Genomic DNA, 16170 nt, shown 5'->3' on the forward strand with positions numbered 1-16170 from the left:
ACTGGAAAGACAATATAGGCAAGCAGTAAGTTTCTGTACACCCATGTAAATTCTAGCACTCATTATTTTTGTAACATAATTTTGTACTATAAACTTCACCGCAAGTGTGTCACAGTTTTCTGTTGACCAGATAGCATCCTCCGTTCGCTCTGGTCTTTTTGCTATGAAACAATAAAACCAGCTTGGTCATTTACTTTTTCATTGTTCTGCTTTGTGTCAACACTCGTTTTGTCTGGGTAAATGCTACCCTACTTCGTTAACTTTAGTAGCTCTTCCTATTATACTCCCTTTCCTGATCAACATATGTTTCTTTTGTGTTGGGCATGATGTTCTTGTTCTGACTTTGTTGGCTGTTGTCTTTCGTGAGAGAGAAAGACTCTGTATTAGGAAAACGGGGATTTTTACCGTGCAACTTGATGGGCAAATCACTGTGGAAATGAGAATGAAGTGAGAACCTTTACTGTAAATTGTTCGATGCGCTAATGCTTGCAGCTAAGGACGTGTGACCCCAAAGACGTGCAAAAAGAAACACAAAAGAAAACGCGATTTTAAAGCAACCCGTGGCGCCATCTACGAATGAATGCAATTGACAAGCATCGCCCTTCCCCCCCCACCTCTCGCATACTCGGCACAAAACTTCCGGTAGCCACTTCGTCAACTTCCGGTAATGCTAGGGCGGTGATTGTGTCGGTGGCTGGATGTGTAGTTAGTGGTTAAAAGTTTTTCCATCCCCATTTATCGTAATGGATAGCCAAGGTAAAAAAGTCATTGTGTGCGACAACGGAACGGGGGTAAGTGCTCTACGCATCCGTGCCATTATTTCGGCTTCCGAGACGGCGATCGCTCGCCGATGGCTTCTCGGAATTTTGTGTACGGGCCGGTGTACCCCGAGCCCGTCTTCAAGATGGTGACCCCCCGTCACCGCTCTCACACCGGCTCTGCCTTGTCGTTGGTGTTTGCGGTTTGCAGTTTGTCAAATGTGGTTACGCGGGGTCCAACTTTCCGGCCTTCCGATTCCCGTCGCTCGTAGGGAGGCCCATTCTACGAGCCGCTCACAAAATAGGAGACATCGAAATAAAGGTGAGTCACTTTTCGAGTGACGCCAGTTTCATAGAAGAGCGTTAATAAGCAAACCCTTGTTGGCCGGGGCCTTTATAATGTCCCGATGTTATTCAGTGTCGCGAAAGTCTAATCGCTTCGGTAATTTCGCTGCAAACGCGGTTATCAAACTTTGGGGAGCGGTCTTTCGACCGGTAGTTTCCGGTGATGTCATTTTCGCTTCCCGGGGGGGTTGCTATGCGGTGGTTTCAACTTCGAGCACTCTGATACCGTAGATCGGCGCTTGCCATTTAACCTCATAAATCTCCATCTCACATTCACGCTGCGAAGGATGCAACGACGGAAGCGTACGTAAGTACGGGTTCCAGCACTGTTATCGTCCCGCCCCGATAAACCATCGCATGTGTTTCCTTTCCGCACATCGACCTGTTTCACATCTCGGAACTTGATTAGTGCTTGTGACTTTGCTAACGTTTGTCGATGAATATTGCTGTCTAGTTTTCAACTTAAGCGTCAGTGCTCCTAACGTTAAGAAGCCCGTTGCTTGTGCTTGCTGCTGATTTCGAAGCGGTGTATCCATTCTGCCTGACCGCTTTCGAAGTTCTTATATCAGCGCGTCCTGACGCGGAACGTAATTTGCATACGCCCTCACGCATCACTCGATCGCTTGTATTGTCATTGTTAAAATGCACTGGACCTTGACTTCCCAATCGCTGTTTGCGTGAGCTGGCTTCGGCTTGCAGTTATTTACTGCCCGTCCTTTTGCCTTACACTAGCATGTGCCACAGGAACGTGCGTGTAGTCATTAAATGTGGCTGTTTGTTGTGTATGCATGCCTACGTGTTAGTAAACAAACCTTTTGTTTGCGGTACCCTGCCAGGCTATTGCATTTCAAAGAATATTTGTGTCTACTTATGCATTGCACCATTATTGCTGCAGCATTGTTACGTTTGCGTTCGTTATATGCCGTGTGTAATAGATTTACTAATCAAAATCCATAGCAGTACAATCATCTTGCTCGAACATGCCAGATCTCGAGGTCTACATAATCACCAGGTTTTGTTGGTATTGAGTGGTTGTATGATAAGAACAGTTAGATTGAACATTAGAAACATGAACGATTTTTAAAATTACGCACCATGTTTCTCAGTTGCCTCTTGAATGTTCAGGTGTGTTAGTTTTTCCGAGTTAACGTGGCAATGTCTATTATTTTATATGTTTCTGCCTTCTTTGAGCAGAATTCAGAGCAGCATTGTTTCAAATGTACATGAGAATGTTTCATTTCTTGCCTTCGAAATTTTCTTATACCTTTATTAGGTTTACTGTTGGAGTAACTAGCTGTGTTTTCTGCCAACAGCATTGCATCAACTTGACAAAGCCAGCTAGGGCACCATTTTGTATGCATTTAAGACAGAATACAATCAAATGTCATGAGAGGAAGCAAACAGCTAATAGTCAAGCTAAGGAAATTCAAAAATATCTTAAACACATGAATAAATAAAGAATTATACCTGAACATTTATGTTCCCAGGCATTGTTTTTCAAAGCTTGAAATTTAAAAGTGTAGTGACTTTAACAATTAGGGTTAATGCCTTGATCGGGTACTGCGTGGTGTTTCAATTTCAAGTGAGGTTCGGTGATGGTGAGTTGCGATGTCATGAGAATTTAGGAGTCACGATTTGAGCAATCTGTCAGCACGAGTTTTTGATAAGCCACAGCCCAATTCGATTTTGTCACGCTAGCGCTAATGTTTTTATCGAATCCAAGTCATCCGGAGACCGTTATATATTTGTTCTATTGGACCAAACGGTGCCTTCATCTGCTCTGTGCCAAAACGATTGATAGCATTGGCCTTTCCAGTTGCTGTTCCCACTTCTGACTGTCAGACAAGCGTTGACCAATCTCATGCGACCCCCTCTCATCCTCTCATGATTTTTTGTTGCATTTTATCACAGGACACATGCAAAGTAGCCTTCTGATGTTTTATGCAATGGTGTACCATTTATTGTGTCTATTGTGTTTATATAGACGGGAGATGTGCTTTTATTATTATGAGCTTTTGCTTTAGCCGAACAAGTAATTGAAAGTGATTCTAGCAGTGTATAAAAGCCATGATCAATAAGTGGAATGACACACTCATATAAGCAGTGTTGTCGCTCTCGCTTTTTCTCTATATTCTACTGGTGTGTGCCTGCTACCATGTATCAGAGGATTTTAAATGCACCCAAATAGCATTTTATCACAGCTCTGCAAGTGAAGACTTGTGTTTCCACATATATTACCTCTTAATCTGCATTAGTTTTCGCTTTGGTTATTCTTTTAAGGCGCAAATTTTTCCCTTTAGGAGTTTCATAATGCCTTCTAGAGTTCGTCTTTTCTCCAACTTTCAAATCCAGCTAGTTAACATTGTCGTATACTTGCCTTTACATAGCTTGATTCTATGAGCTCAGTTCAACGCACATATTGCTGGCACAATGTTCAGCTGCCAATCGTAACATAGTTGGCATTTATTATTCCAGAAATTCCTTATTGGCAGACAATCGGGAGTGTACCCTATATTTAGGCAACGGTGACAATCTCCATGTGATGCTAATTAATCTGGGGTCACCATTACACCGTGTCATGCAACCGTATCGTGGTTTTTACCACCTAACCTTACAGGATGTGATGGTTGGTGACGAGGCGTCCAAACTGCGCTCCATGCTGGAGGTGGAGTACCCCATGGAGAACGGCATCGTGCGCAACTGGGACGACATGTGCCTGGTGTGGGACTACACGTTTGGCGAGCACAAGCTGGCCATCGACCCACACGAGTGCAAGGTGCTCCTCACTGAGCCGCCCATGAACCCGCTCAAGAACCGGGAGCGCATGATTGAGGTCATGTTCGAGAAGTACGGTTTCGACAGCGCCTACATTGCCATACAAGCTGTGCTGACGCTCTACGCCCAGGGTGCGCACTTACATTCACTTCTTGACAGTGTCCTCTCCATAGAGTTTCCTAGAGGGAGATCTGGAGCTGCAGTCGTTCGGAAACCACAGGAATTGTGGGTAGTGCACAAATTTGCCTGGTCTTCGTGCTTGCCGCTTTGAATGCTCTTGTGGCTTCATTTACCCTTCTGTTTTCGTGTTTTCTTAGATAAAAGCATGAGTAATTGTGAACTTCGTGACCTGATTTGAATTGGTGAGCTTAAAAGACCAAGGTTGGTGAAGAGTAACTACTAAACAATTGCTGATTGTCATCTCATGACAAAGCAGCCCCCGGCCATGCCAAGTCAAACTGAACTGAAAGTACGAAGATTAGACAGATTTGTACACTACCGGTCATTCTCATGCTCATTGAAGATTGTGCGACGCAGCTCTCATAAACACTGGCACTAGAGTTTTCTCTAGTGTATTCATGGGAAGATCTATCGCGTTCTGCTTGCTTTTTTCTTAAGTGCATAGCAGTATAGGGGCCAAGCTTGTTATCCATTCACTGTCTAATGTCCATACCTGCATAGTCTCCTGAATTTGGACCATTTGTTCTGTTGGTGCGGTTGTAAGAAAAATTTTCTGGAAATCTAAATATCTGTTCGCGATCTGGCCACATTGACAAAATGCAGGTCAATCTGCTCCAGGCTTTTTGATAACCCACTGCATTTTATTATAAACAAATTTAGAAAGCATTCATTTAAATGTACAGTATAATCTCAGTGATACGAAAATGCGGCAGATACGAATTTGTAAAATTCCCCAGCCAAATTCCACTTTGTTCATTGGGCCAAAATTCGAATGTTTTGAACAGTTTTCCCAATCGTGGCAGGTTATATAAACTGAAACGGTCTGAATGAAGGCAGCATGCTCGAAGCTTCGCAAGTACACATGCAACCCACACATGCACAGTCTTCTACAGTGCATGTTGTCGTTGCCACAACAGCTGTGGACGAAACCGTGGTCGTTCTTGACACAATCATGTATGGCGACAGGGTTAATGACAGAATTATCTGCTGTAGGCCCATGTGCTCAGATTTGGGTGCACGTTAAAGAACTCCAGGTGGTCAAAAATTTCTGGAGTCCTCCACCACGGCGTCTTTCATAATCATATGGTGGTTTTGGGACGTTAAACCCCACGTATCAATGACAGAATTTTCAAAGTGTGCGTGCATGCAATGCTCGACCAGTCAAAGCAACGCTTCTTTCTGCAAACTCTTCGGATAAAACCGTGGCAGATGCGATTATAGACAGCATAAAACGACTTAGTTTTGAAGGCGTAGCCAGTGCACGTGAATGGATTACGAAACTACCATTTGCCTCAACCGCTGCGCACAAAACCGCGGTCGAGCCGGCGCGATAGTGATCTGCAAGCTCTGAGGGCATGCCGCTAGCGGTAGATTAAAGGCAGGAAAGACGTAACAAAGGCTAGAAGCTATTTGGCGTTCCTGTCAAAAGAATATAGCAGCTAGCAAAGCTTTGACCTGTGCTTTCACAACAACCAGCGGCGGCGTCCCGTTCGTTCACGTGTGTCCTAGGAAGACGCGCGAGTTTGTTTTGGCTGAAATAGATTTTGCTAGTTGTTTTGATGACGCGAAATTTCGGGAGTATTCGCACTCCCCCTTTGAGACTCACCTTTGTGAGAAACCCTACACCCGTGTGTTCAGCCACTCCAAGCCATTATAACACCGCAATGCCAGAGATGCCCCCCCCCCCCCCCCCATCTTTTCGGAAGGTTCTTGGGAGTTGTTTTTCTCTTGTGTGCCCAAAAAGTGGGAGGTAAAAAATTCAACACGAGCCCCCCGCCCCCCCTCGTTGCGATTATCTCCTGGATTCAGAATCCTTGAACTTGGCAGATATTCATGTCGCATGGTCATGCAGTTGTTAATACAGGTCTGAAACAGTGCTTACAATGCTCTAAAACAGTGCAGGACAAACTAGCAAGGTCTAAAATAATCTGAACTACAAAAATAACGAAGAATTACCCAAGTTTTCCCAAAATCATGGAAAAGCACTCCTGAAGGCGTCATGCAAGAAAGGGCACTATTCCCTTCGCAAATGCGGAAGCCGAGGAAATCATTGGGATGCCCGTGCTATCAACTTCCTTAGGTTCCACGGTAGCGGAGCTACGTCAAAGGGGTACTGACAGAAAATTTCACGGCCGAGATAGCCTGTGAGATCAATTCCTGTGTACATTCGTATGTCTGTAAAATGTTAACAGCAAATGTAGCTGGGATGATATTTTAAATTTGTTATAAAAGTTTGATTGATATGAGGGATTTAACGTCCCAAAACCATCATATGATTATGAGAGTTGCCGTAGTAGAGGGCTCCGGAAATTTTGACCACCTGGGGTTCTTGAAAGTGCACCCAAATCTGAGCACACCAGCCAACAACATTTCCGCCTCCACCAGAAATGCAGCCGCCGCAGCTGGGATTCGATCCCGTGACCTGCGGGTCAGCGGCCGAGTACTTTAGCCACTAGACCACCGTGGCGGGGCAATTTTGAAGTTTTCGTGAGCGCTCGACTCCATCGTGCCATTGACACCTTCGAAGGGGACTCTTTGGGGACTTCTTGCGTCCCTGACGTCACCGTCCTGCAGTCAATAAAACAAGTTATGATGACGTCATAGCCGCCATTTTTCTTTTGCCGCATTGTGCCCGCAATCTATACTCCACGGCCGGTCACGAGTGCATGGTCGTGGCGCACGCTTCGAAAGTTTTGTGTTTGGTGACACTGCAGTCCCGTTTCCTGTTCGAAAGTAATTCTTGATGCGGACCGTGCGGAAGTATGTCACAGTTTTGTGTGCTGACGTGGGGGGGGGCTGGCTATGCACACTAGATAGCGATAGTTGCACCCTGTGTCTTCTTGTTTTTAGAGCTCTCCCAAACCGAAACTGAAATTGATTGATAATGAGAGGCCTGTAATTAATTATCTGTTGCATGCTGCAGCATACGATGTGTCGTGTTTTGACTAACAGGTCCCCAGCAACGCATTGCAGTGGAAAAACACGGCCAAAGTTTTTGTGTGAGTACCCCTTAAGTGCAGCATTTGAAATTGCACCAGGGCCTACACAAGATTGACATTAGTGTAGCGTTTTTCATAAACCAGTCTCAACGGATAATTCGCCATATAATACAAGGTTATTTTTTTTCTTATTGGTATTAGTAGGTACAATTTCCTTCTGATAGAGATGAATGCCGCTGCAGTGACAGCAAAGGATTTGTTATACCATGGCCGTACTGCAAGCATTACGGTGCGCAAACTTTACAGTGAAGTCAAATAAACGAAATATATTCCGGAGATTTGGAGCCCTTCATTGCTGAGGCATGTGCTTGACACTGACATCATATGGGTACTTTTGAGCACATACAGAGCCGATCCAGACCGCATTGCTTGGATTGCAATAAATGATGGTCACTGCCATGCAGCCCAAAGTAATCAGGAGTTTGTCATTTATGTCAGCAAAATTGCAATTTGGGGACGATGTCTTGATCCAAATAAAAGTGACCATGTAGCAGCAGCTGCTTCTGACTGGCCTTGCTCATGATCAAAAGGACCTGTGTGACACTGTTGTCTTGTTCGTCCTATTTCTATCTGCTGCGAAGGCAGCATGACAATAGTAATACAGGTTGTATATTTGTTCCCACTGTGTGGTGTCATTGTTGTCATATCTGAATTTAAAAATCTGAGCATTCGTTCTGCTCCACACAGTGTTGTGACGTAGTGTCCACAAGAAAAGCAATTCAGTTCAGCTCTATCGTTCTTTGCAGGTCTTTACACTGGTGTGGTCGTAGACTCAGGCGATGGCGTCACCCACATCTGCCCAGTGTTTGAAGGCTTTGCCCTGAATCATTTGACTCGGAGATTGGACATTGCGGGCCGGGACATCACGCGGTATCTAATCAAGGTACGCTTTCTGGCTGTCTCTGTTTTTGGGAGGTGACAGAAAGATGCAGTGTCTATGCAGGATTTTCTCATTGAGAGCCGTAGTTAGGGGTCTCTCTTACTTATATTGTCACGTGGTCGTGACGTCGACAAAGGCAACAGTCTGTGCGTCAAAGGAGAAACTCTTCATTTGGCCGAACTTGTGGCTGGTAATGGAAACTCAGATTACAAAGATACACACACTGGCACTGGTAGCGGCGAACAGAACGTCAACCCTCAATCAACTGACAAGCGGCGAAGTCCGTCAGCATTTATACATGTGCTGTCAAGTGTTCCAGCGCTGTCTCTAGCAGCAACATATGTTCCAGAAGAATCTGTAATATTCGCATTTTGCGCATAATGGCATCGAAGGCTTTAAGATTATCTCGGTGGTTCTTAGTCCATCGGCGCTGTTTGCGCAAGGCAGCATTCACATGTGTAATTGGGCGATAAGAAAACCTGACAAAGGGGTGTGGCAATATCCTTGGCCAGCCGTGGTTGGTTTACATAAGGTGTCACGCTGCTGACCTTGAGGCTGCGCACATGATTCCGTGCCGTGGTAGTCACATTTTGATAGGGGTAGAGTGCAAAGAAAATCCTTGTGTTTGAATGTAGGTGTTTGTTTAAGAATGCCAGATGTTTAAAATTAATGTGATGGTTCTTCAATATTGCAGGCCTCATAAATATATCACAGTTCTGGCATGTCAAGCTTTTGGTTGTTTATATTTTAAAAATTTGTAGTCTGAGGGTCCAAATGTCTGTTGCTTAAGTTACCAGTTATTACAAAATATAGCCAGCTTTGAACAGTAATGAACGTTGTGTTTTTTAACTTTGATAATGTATATGGCCTTGTAACTTGTTTTTAAAAAGTCATTCGAGGCTACTAAATAAAGAGAGTATTTAGCCTTTGTACTGGGCTCCCGCATCTGTTGGAGCTTTCACCAAGCATGAATGCTGCACTTATTTGATGAGTTACCATTTGACAATTCACGAATTTTCTGTGTATGTTGTCAGTTACTACACTTAGTTCGCTCAGACAAAAAATCTACCATGCAAGCTATTCATGCTTATATTATTCCATTATTCTTTACAGGTGCTGTAGCTTTTGTGATGGTCATGTGACTGAGCATCAGGCTTGACTGACCTGATGACACTCCTTTGCAGCTGCTGCTGTTGCGTGGCTACGTATTCAACCATTCGGCCGACTTCGAGACGGTGCGCATGATCAAGGAGAAGCTCTGTTACGTCAGCTACAACGTGGAGCAGGAGCAGAAGCTGGCCCTGGAGACCACATTCCTGGTGGAGTCTTACACTGTGAGTGTCTCGTATTGTGTGCAACCACCTACCTAGTGGAGTCATACACAGCAAGTTTCTCGTATTGTGCGCAACCACCTTCCTGGTGGAGTCATACGCTGTGAGTGTCTCGTATTGCGTGCGACCACCTTCCTGGTGGAGTCATACTCTGTGAGTTTCTCGTATTGTGTGCGACCACATTCCTGGGGGAGCCTTACACTGTGAAGAAGAATGGCGATTTGGGCTAGTTGGTTTGAATTCATAGTAATAAGGGCTGCAGCGCGAGCACGAATGTGCTAGAAGAAACAGACTCTCGTATTGTGAGTCTCTCGTATTGTGTGCAACCACCTTACTGGTGGCGACTACCTTCCTGGGGGAATCATACACTGCGTCTCGTATTGTGTGTAATATGAGACACATAACGAGACATTGATGACCCACCGGGGTCATCAATGCAGTCTCTGCCATGGTAGAGTGGATCCGTGCTGGAAGATATTAGCGGTGAAAGAGGTGGCGGTTTATTGTTGTGGCCATTGTTTGCCTTGCTGGGCAATGTAACATAGCTGAAGCGGCCCATTGTGGGGAACTGCTGCTCAAGTTTTCTTGCGATTGATAATTTGCCATCTGTAGAAGAATTTGTCGTTTTCTTTTCTTTGAGCTATGAGTCCTTTAGCTTTGGATAATTACAAATGGAAGATGGAAAAACGTTCAGGACGGCAAAGGGCTAATGTTTGAAGGTTGAGAGAGTGTATTGGAAAACTTCAGGGCAACGTACGAGACCATTTCTGACCAAGCCAACTAAAGCAACTTCGTGTTTTCCCTCTTTTTGGACATATTTCCTTGTTAGCATTTTCACATTCGTCCGCGATACTGTGTGTGTCTTATCGCGTGCATTGCACATTTCTTTGTGTTCCCGCGCACGCGTGCAGCTTCCAGACGGTCGCACCATCAAGCTGGGCGGCGAGCGGTTCGAGGCGCCCGAGGCCCTCTTCCAGCCACACCTCATCAACGTGGAGGGGCTGGGCATCGCGGAGCTGCTTTTCCAGACTATCCAGAGTGCAGCGATGGACGTGCGACCGAAGCTGTACAAGTACATCATTCTGTCGGGGGGCTCGACCATGTACCCGGGTCTGCCGAGCCGTCTTGAGCGCGAGATCAAGCAGCTCTACCTGGAGCGCGTGCTCCGGGGGGACACGGAGAAGCTCATGGTATGCATTTTCGAGATCGGCGCATGGCATCTACAAGCACGTTGGGTTCATTGCATGGGTTGATAATTTTCAAGATCCAGTGCAACAGAAGGCTACACTACACAAAAAGCCTGGTTCTCCGTATTGTGGATACAGTAAAATCTCGGTATAACGAACTTTAGGGGACCGCGGTATTGAGTTCGTTATATTAAAAGGTCGTTATAGTGAAAGCCCAAGAATTAATCATAAACACTTAATTTCCACCAACCAAAGCAACTTAGCTTTATAACGGTGGTTCCTTGAACTCGTGTTTCACACACACACACAAACAAAACAAATGCGCAAGTGAACACCGAAAAATGCACGTTTTCCTAAAAAAGTCTGATTTTTTTTTTTTTTTTGTCGCGTGCAGCACAGATTTCCCAGCTTGACAGCCTCCAGCTCATCTACATTCTCCACTTTCTCTTAGTGTAAACTGCTGTCGCAAGCAGAGATGAACTCATTGTAGGAGCACTGCAGCGCGAACGCCAACTTGCTTTGCTGATGCGATACCGTATATACTCGTGTAAGGGCCGCACTTTTTTTTCGAAAATTTTGCTAGGTGCGGCCCTTACACGAATCAGGCCGATTTAGTACAGGCAGTACAGGCCAAAGGTCTGTACTGTTTATGCAACAGTAGCAGAGTGCAAGAGTCACAAATGACATGCCAGAAATGTTTTTATTCGGATTCCATTTCGCTGTCCTCGTTCTCGGAGGAGCTCGCCTCGGCGTCCGCGTCTTCCCAGAGACGGTCATCTTCGGTGCCGTTCATGGAGTTCGAAATTCCCGTTACCTTGAAGCTTTTAGCAACTACTTCTACTGACATGGCACGCCACGCATTCAAAATCCATTCACACACCTGTTGGAGCGACGCCCGCTTCAGCCGTCCTGTAGGGGTCTTCTCGTGGACGCCTCCAGCCATCCATTCAGAGTAACATCGGCGAAATTCCACTTTGAATGGTCTGTTGACGCATACGTCGAGCGGCTGCAGCACACTCGTCAGGCCACCGGGAATGACGGCCAAGTCCGTACGAGTTGCGGCAACTCGGTTCTTGACGCGGTCGGTCAAGTGGCCCCTAAAGCTGTCCAAAACAAGGAGGGCTTTCCGTTGTAACAGCCCTCCAGGTCTGTTTGCCCAGACGGTCTTAATCCAGTCAACGACCAGTTCCTCGGACATCCAGCCCTTCTCTTGCGCACGTACGACGATTCCCTGAGGGAACTTCTCTTTTGGGAGAGTCTTCCTTTTAAATACGACGTACGGCGGAAGCCTCCTGCCGTCTGCCGTGATGCACAACATCACAGTGCACCTTTGGCGTTCTGCACCAGTCGTGCGCACAGACACACTTTTCGCACCTTTTAAATCCACTGTGGTGCTTTCCGGTGCATCGAACCACACAGGTGTCTGGTCCGCATTCCCAATTTGGGACAGGTCGTATTCATGCTCCCTCCTGAGAGCATTCACGAAGCGATGAAACTTAATGACGTGGTCTTCGTACTCGCGCGGCAGTTTTTGGCAAATCGTCGTTCGGCGCCGAATAGAAAGCTGGTTACGGTTCATAAACCGCGTAGCCCAGCCCCGACTTGCCTTGAATTGTGCCGGGGGTATTTCCATGTGGCGAGCGATGCTGAGGGCTTTGACGCGTATCATGTCAGTCGATACGGCGTAGCCGTCCCTTCGTGTGTCGACGACGTAGTTGACGAGCTCGCTTTCGAGTTGCGGGTACTTGCACTTTTTCCCGCGAAACGCCTTTCGGCTCCTGTTAGTAGCGGCGAGGGCATCTTTCTGATTCATCCAGTAACGCACGCGCTTCTCATCGACGTCGTACTTTCGTCCAGCTTCCCGCTTCCCGTGCTCCTCGGCATAGTCAATCACTTGCAGCTTAAATGCTGCAGTGAATGATCTCAGATGCCGGCCCATCGTCCGTCACGTGCGCTGGCTTCTGCAGGGTTCACTACAACCAACAAAGTGACACCGACGACACCGATCTGAAGTCGCGCTGCCAACGTATCGACACGATGCTAGGAACGATGCCAACAAAGAGGCCGCACAAGGCAAATATGGCGGCGCGCTGTCAACAGCGTGGTCGGCGCGTCGGCGGAAGTAGAATAAAAGCGGAAAAGCGTGCAGCGCCATCTGGCTGTAAATGAACTAACTACACTTTTCTGGCGGGACATTTTGAACTTTTGTTTTTTTTTTTTTCGAAATATCCGCTTTCAAAGTTGGGGTGCGGCCCTTACACGAGGGCGGCCCTTACACGAGTATATACGGTAAGTAATCATTGAAAAGATGAACACTGCTGAAAAGGCCTCCTTAGAGAACACCTATACCCCTTTGGCCTCCTAGATCACATGCAGAAGTGACAAAGATATGAAAAACCCGAAATGTCGCGACTGTCATCGCCTCTTTTGAAGGAAAAAAAAGAGCTAAAAAAGAAAATGGCTTGCGTTTTGTTTTCTGCTCCCTCACTGTCTCAGGTTTTCCGCGCACATGCTTGCTCCGCAACTTCCACTCTGCCCTCTGCCTTGCTGACTTTGCCCTCCCGTGTTGCCCTTGCCTCTGCGCTTGTAAACCTGCAGCGTTGGCGTTTCAGTAAAAAAAAAGAAAAAAAAAAGTCGTCCTTTCGTTTCCTTTTTTCTTTTCCTCCACACCATCGCGCATCTTGCGAGAAGCAAGGCGTTCGCTCGCTGTGTCATCTGCTTGGGTACCGCTCCGGTGGTTGCGACAAATTTCAGAACATAAGTTCGTAGTGCTGAGGCGTTGTTAATGTAACGCGGAACTAAATTATGGCTCGTTATTCTGAAAAGTTCGGTATTCTGAAGTACGTAGTAGTAAAATAGTTTGACATTGAAACTATTAGCAGCTGGCGCGGGATTTTTTAAAAGTTCATTAATCTGAAAAGTTCGTTAAAGTGGTCTTCGTTCTATCGAGATTTTACTGTATTAGGAAACACCCTTACAGAACTTCAGAGCGAGTTACAAACGGAGGTGTCAAAGGAAACCTCATTAAAGTGGCACATCTTATAGGACTACTGGGGAACAAAATGCAGTCATGGCATTTTCTTGGAAGTGATGCTTGGCAAAGGCTTCCTAAAATAGATATAGTTGAACCTTATAATAAAGAGACATGCACTAGTGAGCAATTCTTGTATTTTATATGAGGTGTCTCTTATACTCGTTTTATATGAGGTGTCTCTTATACCCGTTTGTTGCATCAGTGTCTCTTATAAAGGGGTTTGACTTTAATTGTCTAAAACGATGCCTTTCTAGCACTGATATTGCTTTCTGCGAATGGAGCATAGGCTTCAGGATGTTGGTTTTGCATGCAGATGAATCCAATACTGGCGGCGCCGCTTATTGGCAATTCTTAAGGCAAATTAAGTTCCTAAGTCAAGAATGTTACAAGTTGTGCAACTTTATCTTTCTCCCTCTCCTCACCACCTGTCCGAGCAGAAGTTCAAGATCCGTATCGAGGACCCTCCCCGACGCAAGGACATGGTTTTCATCGGCGGCTCCGTCTTGGCCGAAGTGATGAAGGACAATGACAAGTTCTGGATGAGCCGCCGGGAGTACGAGGAGAAGGGCGTGCGCGTCCTGGACAAGCTGCTGCCCGGCGCTGCCGTCATGTAACCGGCACCACAGTCACGTTGCCGTTACTTCCACACGCACCATGTGCCATTCGGGGATCCTTGACGCGGAAACTGCGGCATAGATTCAGGTGCGACGTTAATGCTGTCGAACAGCAAACGTGGTGCACTTATCGGCCCTGCGGCGGATCCATGCAATGTGCGCACTTCGATGCGCCGTGTTCATGTATGGTTGCGACTTCTAGTGAGCATGGCAGGGACCGCTCGTAGTGTTGTAGAGGCACCCTCCAATGCTTTCCTATGCGACAAGTTTTCGGGAAGGTTTGCAGTATTTCGAAAGGTCTGCTTTGCAGAAGCACTGGCGGGAACTCAAGCGTTCTCGCAGAGTTTGCGGAGGCTGTCTGCTGTGGCGGTCATCTTGCCCCACTGAAGTCATTCCTAAACCACGAGGAGGTTGTAGCGAAGTGTGGCGTTGTGGCACTGTCGGCCGGTATTTCGAGAACATGACGACGAGCAACTTGCGCCCGTCTACACGCGCGGGTGCGCGTCTATTCGCTTCCTCTCAGACAATTGTTGCTTTCTTACACTTTCCAATCCATTAGGCCTTTCCGATCACTGCCTGTACTGTTGTTTTTAAGTCTTGTTCTAATCACCAATCCGTTCGCATAGCTTGTACTATCTTCTATTCTAGATCTACTTTCATCGCTCTCCATTTAGTTGACGATGTAGCTAACTTTTTAGACTAGTGAGTACGCATTGTTAGCACGTTGCTTTGAAGAAGCGTGCAGTTCATTCTTCAAGCTGTGTACATAATCAGGTTGTTCTGCCCCCCGAGAATCGTTTCGAACACTACGGGTGTGTGTGAGTAGGTGTTGGTCACATTTGCTGGCAAATGAGCTTGTTAATTCCCTCATTATTACCCGTGATACTTATTCGTGGGGCAAATTAGTGCGCGACTTGTAAATATTGTGTACGATAATCTAAGTAAACCGGCGTTATTGTGGTGAGAGGATATGTTGGGATTACTTTGTCGACCCTTCTTGTTTGTCTGGTCATTTCATTCCCATGGTCGGCTTTCTCGTTCGGTGGCTTTTGCGAAGACCAGTGCCACGTCGTATTTTTCTGTTGTGATTCAGCGGCGAGTGCTTCAAACCGTTCGCACAATATAATACTTTTCCAATTTTTTATTTGAGAGCACCAACTAGTTGTTCTCCTGAAAAACACTTTTGTCGGAATGATTGCGTCGTTGTCATTTTTATTTTATAATAAACATTCACTTCCTGATCAACGAATGTCATTGGTTTAATTTTACGTCAGTGTTGTGGAACACACACGCCACCCCTTTAACCGGAAAATTGAACAATAAAGCTATGGGTTTCACGCCCCGACTGCACGGTTGTCGTTGGTGGCTATTTGGGTGCCAAATTGGCTACCTTATGGCCCCAACCAGCAGGCTGGTGCACATCAAGGCACACCAGCGTGATGTGCCTGCCAATACAAATTTGTGTATGGTGGCAGAAATGTAACTAACCCCTGTATTCAGAAACGCTTCTCGACTTGACTTGGCACCGCCTTCAATGAAACATGTTTTCGCTGCATTGGAGGTGCTGGCAAGTTGTGGAGCATCTCTGAATACAGGGGTTAGACTAGTCTATCCACCACCCATGTTGATACTGTACACAAATTACCAATTTTGATGCGCAGTGTGTGTTCTTGTGTGAACTTGACAATAAGCGGAGAACCACGACAAAACGAATCTCGACTGGTGTTGGTAAACTTTATTAATAAAGTTCTGTCTCCCAATTTCAGACAAAACTGCCTAAACATTTAACGTACTGACTTGTTAGCTGAAATGAAATAGTTTATGCTAGACACTCTTTGTCTGGAATAAACAATTTATTCGACATAAGCTATACTTGTGGTGCACTGAATTAATTACAAGTTTATGGAGGGTAGTGCCAGGTCCACCGGCCCCCTGTGGTCCTGTCGGGCCGTTTCGCGAAGGCTCCTGAACTCCAGGCAGCAGCATAGATCATGCTACCGGCCGCACCCGGAAGGGACTGAAGAATGTGTTCCCTTCCACAGGAGTTCCATTTACTGAAAGCAGAAC

The 16170-nt window shown here is 46.2% G+C and overlaps 1 protein-coding gene across 3 annotated transcripts; it reads left to right on the forward strand.

Annotated features, from left to right (window-relative positions):
• Nucleotides 1–633: 633 nt before the first annotated feature.
• On the forward strand, nt 634–14399 carry Arp2 (Actin-related protein 2). Of its 3 annotated transcripts, XM_037418866.2 has the most exons (7): nt 634–791; nt 970–1080; nt 3721–4009; nt 7804–7940; nt 9122–9271; nt 10180–10458; nt 13927–14399. In XM_037418866.2, exons 1-7 carry the CDS (start codon nt 744–746, stop codon nt 14101–14103), a joined length of 1191 nt encoding a protein of 396 aa, XP_037274763.1. In that variant the 5' UTR covers nt 634–743; the 3' UTR covers nt 14104–14399. The 3 variants fall into 3 exon arrangements, with proteins under 3 accessions (XP_037274763.1, XP_075722618.1, XP_075722617.1); XM_075866503.1 differs by lacking the exons at nt 634–791; nt 970–1080 and adding an exon at nt 1297–1410; XM_075866502.1 differs by lacking the exons at nt 634–791; nt 970–1080 and adding an exon at nt 2924–3052.
• Nucleotides 14400–16170: the final 1771 nt, after the last annotated feature.

This window comes from Rhipicephalus microplus, chromosome 6 (assembly GCF_043290135.1).
Source record: "Rhipicephalus microplus isolate Deutch F79 chromosome 6, USDA_Rmic, whole genome shotgun sequence".
Classification (NCBI taxonomy): Eukaryota; Metazoa; Arthropoda; class Arachnida; order Ixodida; family Ixodidae; genus Rhipicephalus; species Rhipicephalus microplus.

Excerpts from the sequence above, each read along its gene's own strand:
- Arp2 (XM_037418866.2), top strand. The coding sequence starts at position 744 with ATGGATAGCCAAGGTAAAAAAGTCATTGTGTGCGACAACGGAACGGGG. Across the intron at positions 7,941-9,121 it reads TCACGCGGTATCTAATCAAG|CTGCTGCTGTTGCGTGGCTA; the intron begins GTACGCTTTCTG and ends ACTCCTTTGCAG. Across the intron at positions 10,459-13,926 it reads GGGACACGGAGAAGCTCATG|AAGTTCAAGATCCGTATCGA; the intron begins GTATGCATTTTC and ends CTGTCCGAGCAG.